The sequence below is a fragment of the Austrofundulus limnaeus genome, unplaced genomic scaffold (genome assembly GCF_001266775.1).
Source record: "Austrofundulus limnaeus strain Quisiro unplaced genomic scaffold, Austrofundulus_limnaeus-1.0 Scaffold68, whole genome shotgun sequence".
In the NCBI taxonomy this organism is placed as follows: domain Eukaryota; kingdom Metazoa; phylum Chordata; class Actinopteri; order Cyprinodontiformes; family Rivulidae; genus Austrofundulus; species Austrofundulus limnaeus.
In genome coordinates this window covers 1,259,476-1,265,610 of record NW_013952470.1, presented here as the reverse complement: position 1 = coordinate 1,265,610, position 6,135 = coordinate 1,259,476, and the positions used below count along the sequence as shown (strand labels likewise).

Genomic DNA, 6,135 nt, shown 5'->3' with positions numbered 1-6,135 from the left:
TGTGTGTGTGTGTGTGTGTGTGTGTGTGTGTGTGTGTGTGTGTGTGTGTGTGTGTGTGTGTATGCACATGTTTTTCTACTTGGTGGGGACGATTTTTGACCATTTTCTTGGTACACACGGCCTGGTGAGGACCCACTGTTTCTAATGGGGATAAAAGCCCAGTCTCCATAGTGGGGAAATCATTGGTGGGTCAGGGTTTCGGAATAGAACTAAGGTGTAAATTAAGTTTAGGGTTAGGTTACAGAAATGACCAGTAAATTAATGGAAGTCAGTGCAACGCCCCTATGAGGATAGAAGAACAAACATGAGTGTGAATGTGTGTGTGGACATGTTTTTGCTGCATCATGTGGACCATTTTCCAGAAAAACACAGCCTTATGGGGACCCAATGCTCCTCATGGGGACCAAAGCCTTATTTTTGGGGGTGGGGGATGGGGGGGGGGAATTAGGTTCAGGATGAAGGTGTGGATTGAGTTTAGGGTCAGGTGGGATTAGGTTTAAAGTAAGGGTTCAGGGTTTGGCTGTAGAAATGACTGGAAAATGAATGGAAGTCAATGCAAAGTTCCTGCGGGGATAGAAAACCCAACGTGTGTGTGTGTGTGTGTGTGTGTGTGTGTGTGTGTGTGTGTGTGTGTGTGTGTGTGTGTGTGTGTGTGTGTCAGTGGCCGTGACAGAAGTTAATGGAGGGGGATCACTAGCCTCTTGTTGCTGTGGCATTTCCATAGCGACTTCCAATTGTCTTGACGACATCTCCCCTGGGAAACCCCAAGCATGTTTTTATCCTCGAGTGTGAAAATGCGTGTGTGTGTGGGTTTGTTTCTGGTGACATTTGGGGCAATTTTATGACAAAATGCCTACATTTGGAGACAACTGGTGCATTTGGGGACAAAAGTCGAGTCCCCATTTGGTTTAAATGCCATTGGTGGGTTGGGGGTTGGGTTTAGGACCAACCCAACCCCAACCCACCATTTGGTTTAAATGCCATTGGTGGGTTGGGGGTTGGATTTAGGACCAAGGTGTGAATTGAGTTTAGGTTAGTTTTACGGTCAGGTAGGTACCTGTGAGGTTAGGGTTAGGGTTTGTGGTCAGGGTTAGGCTGTAGAAATGTAATGGAAGTCAATGGAATGTCCCCAAATGGATAGCTGTGCAAACGTGTGTGAGTGTGTGTGTGAGTGTGTGAGTGTGTGTTGACCCTTCTAATGATGTCAGCTCTCCACTGCAATGGCTTCCACTTCATTTCCTCTCGTCAGTCATACGAACCTCATCACCGTCAATTAYGGAGCAAACGAGCAAACAGGCCGAGCGTGAACTGACGCCAGGCTAAATATGCAGAGGGGCTTCGGTTAAACCACTCTTAACTGGGTTTCATAGTGTTCTCTGCCACCTCATCCATTATTGATGAGCCTCGCTTGACCCTTCGACCACAAACACTCCATGAATCTAACATCAGTTTGTTTGTGTGATTCCCCCCCAGCAGAGCTCCAACTTCCCCTGTCGACGCTGCACCAGACTGAGGAGGGTCAGCCATCTTCCTTAAAGGTACAGAGCATTATTCWCATTTCATTATTTCACACAACGCTGTTCTAATGAGCTACATTTTATTTTGGCGGTTGCGTTCTCACAGCTTCTTAAAAGTCACATTTCACATCTCCAGTCCTCACTTCCCTTCGTTGATTTTCTGTTTGTTTTAGCACTGATTGTAACGTTTTATTGATGACCTGTAAGGCCCTGAGTGGACAGACCCCTGTAGACCTGTCTGACCTCCTGCAGTCTTAAAGTGTCTGTGACATCAATTTTCTGTGATAAAAATTAATGTATTTTTTGGAGGGATAACACTGATAACATAATTGTAAAAAAAAGTTTCATGCCGCTGAGATGAACAGTTGTTGAGATATTTGCATGTGAAGTAACAGGAAGTGATGTCAAAGGGGAATGTCTGCACGTGAGCAGAGCGTTGCTAAAATGGCAAACAACACAGACTGTAGAGAATAATCTGATGTTTCTTTGGATTATTTCAATCACTATCATATAAAGATGAGGAAAAGTCAGAGTTCAAATAATATTGTTTAAATAAACAAAAAAACAGAAAGTTTTATTTCTTGAAGAGTCCCCTTTGATGTCACTTCCTGTTTCACTTTAGCTGAGCCAAATTCAAAAGAAAACAAGGCAATCATGTGATATAATGGGTAAAATCGCATATATGATGCCAAGTTTCTTAAATATAAACRTATATATTTTTTGACATTTTGTATTTCATGGCTATGCATGTCACAGGCACTTTAAGTATCCTTAGATCAGTGATTCCCAAAGTTGGGGTCGGGACCCATAGTGGGGTCCTGAAAATGTTTTTCAGCCTTTGTTGTTTCAAAATAATAAGATTAGTGTACTTGAATTGGACAGAAATAATGTAACAAATAATGYTACTATGCTGTTGTTTATCTGACGTGAAAACAATGYACAGGTCTCTGCTGCTTTTGTTTCRTGGGTCAAAAGCTGAAAAGTTTGGGAACCACTGTTCTAGATCCCTTAGATCTAAAGATCATTTACTTGTACTTGTCCCGAGGTCCAGGCTGGTCCACAGARGTCATTGGGTCTTTGGTTGTAGGTCCGCCTCATCCTAAAGGAAACATATGCAAATTTMACATTTTTAGCCATTAAATGTAATTTGTTGTTTACTTGAAGCCTCTAGATGCTGCGTAGATAACTTTATTTTCTGTTTAGGTCATATTTTTCAACCCRTYCTGTTYTCTCTATTTTATTTGATGTTTTCTGAACTGTTACGTTAAATTATTTGGAAMAGAACAGACATAAGGTCTGGACTTACCAACTACAGTTTGGTGGTCTTCATTCTCCTCTGTCTGAGTCAGACTCTGGCTCCAACATGTGAGGCTGGATGGACAAGTCTTCTGTTGTTGACATATTTTAATTCATTTGTAAAAACAAGTTTCAGCCCTGCTATATAGTCGTAAACCCCTCTATCAAACTAGAATGGACCGGTCTGGAAGCTGGAGGGGGGCGGAGCTTGAAGCACCTCGTTTGAATTTAAAGAGACAGCATCAAAACGAGTTGATCTGAGACACACCTCAGAAAAGCGGTGAAAAAAAGGGGCTTATGGAGTTACAGTAAGGAGGAATTTAGACCAAAGCATTGCAGTTCCACTTTATATGAACCCCAACAAGGATTTAAATGTGAAAAATGAGGATTTTAAAGCAGTGGCATTTGATGMAGCATGAAAGTTGATGTTTAATTTTAAATGGTTATTTTATGTCTTGTCACATATCTTCTGCTTGTTTTATGGTCTCTTGTGCTCAGTGTTATCTTTTTATTATTTGTTTTTTGTGTAGCACGTTGGCCAACAACAGTTGTTTTTAAGAGTGCAAAAAGGACAAACCTTGATTTGATTGGATGTTTTAATTTCATACAATAAAAAGGGAGCCTCTGGCACAACATTTCATTCATGCCTTGAAGCCTTGGTGAGTCAGTGAATTGGGTGGCACCAAAATGAGAAGTTGTCATTCTGCAAGATGTACTTGTCAAATTTTGAAAAAATTGTTCTCACAATAGCAGCCAGAAAACAACTCCTTTGYGGTGTTTTGCAACACATTGACTAAGAATGATGGGAGTCCACAAAGTGTTGGTTTTAACGTGTTGGATGCTGTTTGAGTTTTTCTTTTAGATGCAACCTTGATACTGTATGTAGGAGAGAAAATAGGATTTTAATCCTTTTGCTTATACATAAATGTTTAAAGTCAAGACAGTGGTTCTGAAAACAAGTCAATTTTCTGATAAGAAACAACTTTGGAGTTGTTACAATTTAAAATTTATTGGTTTTTACAATCTTTGGGTAACCTTTTCATCGTACCACTCCTATCTCAGGACTTTAATCATCCAGACCGGAGTTGGGCAATTATTTTTCTCCAGGGGCCATATGAAAACCTTGAGTTATGTTAGAGGGCCAAAACCAGCAATACCTTGTACTTAATTCTGCTTAATTTTTTTCCACCCATTTTTAAGAGCAGTAAATTATGTAGTTTGATTAGCTGCTACTGCTATAGGACAAGGAAATGTTGCAAATATTTATATAATTATGTGAAATTATGATGTAGGTGATAAAGGGAAATATTCCTATGCAAACAGTAAAAACAAAAGCAATCATAACACGGTGATGCAAAGAATAGCAGAAAGGTGATCATTGACAGAAGATCTGTATCTGGATTTGTTGAGAATGTCTGTTCATAYATGTAGATCCAAAGAGGATTGATCTAAGATCTGCTTTGAGTTCATTTATAAAGTAAAAAAAAAAAAAAATTGGTGGGCCGAACAGAAGTCACTCGTGGGCCACCAATTGCCCACCCCTGATCCAGATGTTTTAAATGTTTTTGCAGCTTCTTTAGGCAGCTTTCTTAGAACCCACATAGCTGTAGAAAAATGAGGGCCTTTTAAAAAAAAACGATGACATTTAAATCACACAGTGCAAGTGTCAAATACATGAATAAAACAGAAAACAGCCACCAGAGCAGCTCGGTGCTGGGAGAAAGTGGTGGAAATMCAGCGGAAGCCTCTGGGCAGAAATTTTTCATTTTGCCGGAGTGAACKTGGGAAATCTCATTAACATTTATGAGGAAAGCGTCACCTGATGGTCGTGAATTAGGTATTCAAAGTTAGATCCAGAAGGGGTTCAACAGTGAGGTCGGGCTTCATGCTAACTCARATTATTATCAAAGTGACCGTATCTGTTCACCAGTTTCTACTGCATTCTGCCCTCATATATTTCTAACACTACCTATAAAAAAAAACTCTCAAGTTTTTGTTTTCGTCACAGGAACACTAAATCAGGAATAATCTGTTTGAAAAGCTCCTCTCTCCATATTGACTGCATCCTCCCGGGTGTCGAGAATACCTTCTGTTGTTTGCACCGGAATCAGGCCGAGTGTGAATGTTGTCGAATCTCCTCATCTTTTTTTCGTCTTAAAGAAAATAAAAGTTGGAAAAGCGTGGGTTGAGTCACAGCATGTAAATGCTATTCTTTTTATTTTGGTTTGTGTTTTAACTCTGTCATTGGGTTTGTGCAGAACTGAGAGACGGTAACTGGAAAGCAAATCAAGAGGGTTTTGTGTGTGTGTGTGCTAAGAGTTAGGACAAACCGTTTCAATAAAAATGTTTTGTCAACATATTATTCAGAGTGGGTTACAACAACATCCCGTGGTTCCTCTCATTTTAATATTTCTTGGTTGCTTTTAGCCGTAATTGGACCCATAGAAGTTGCTGTAAGCTGTGTGTGTGTGTTGTGTGAATCACAAAATATCAGTCTCAGCAGAGCTAATGTTCAACCGGTTATTAAACACAGAACTAAGTGTCTGCATGTGTCTGCGCCTACAGGGTGGGTAATTAACAGCTGATAGCAAAACTCTTTGGGGTCCATGTTTAACTGCCAGGTGTGAACGCTCTCAATCAGAGCTGTCCTCTGACAGCTGCATCGCTCAAGACGGATGAACGATAAATGCTTTCTCAAGTCCAAGGACTCCACAGTGCTTTATATTCATGCATTCATTCCCCACACTGATGGTGCATGAATATTAACCCATTGGGACGTTTATTTATTTATTTATTTATTTATTTATTTATTTATTTATTTATTACGTCTCACAGAGTTTGAGATGTAAAATAAATTGGAAGCTGAGTTTAAAAAATGTCTGTGAGATGTGAAAATAAAACATGAGGTTTCTCTGTACGTTCATAAAACTGCAAAATGGGGGGAAAAAATCCTAATTTACGGACAATCCCGACAAGTCGACACATATGATGGTGGCGAGTTACATCGTAGCCACAGCTGCAGAGGTCTATAAAGTACTTGGGGAAAAAAAAGTAATTAAAAGTAAAATTACATGAACAGAAAATGATGACTTTGGTAAAACGAAATTTCACTGATGAGAAAACTACTCAAGTAAAAGAAAACTGTTCGCAAAAAGTGGGAAAGTAAAAGTACTTTTACACACTCTAAGAAATAAACTGATAAATTTACAGAACAAAACTGGTTCCACTGAGCCAGGTTGAATAAACTGAGCAACATTATACATACAGCGGGTAAAATAAGTATTGAACACGTCAACATTTTTCTCAGTAAATATATTACTAG

General features: G+C 39.6%; 1 protein-coding gene across 1 annotated transcript in view; it reads left to right on the top strand.

Annotated features, from left to right (window-relative positions):
• fam131c (family with sequence similarity 131 member C) overlaps nt 1–6,135 on the top strand; it is a gene marked incomplete at its 3' end in the record, with an annotated part of 21,732 nt that overhangs the window by 2,562 nt on the left and 13,035 nt on the right. Inside the window, 1 exon segment of the mRNA XM_014010400.1 lies at nt 1,477–1,538. Within this exon segment, the coding sequence (XP_013865854.1) occupies nt 1,477–1,538 (62 nt within the window).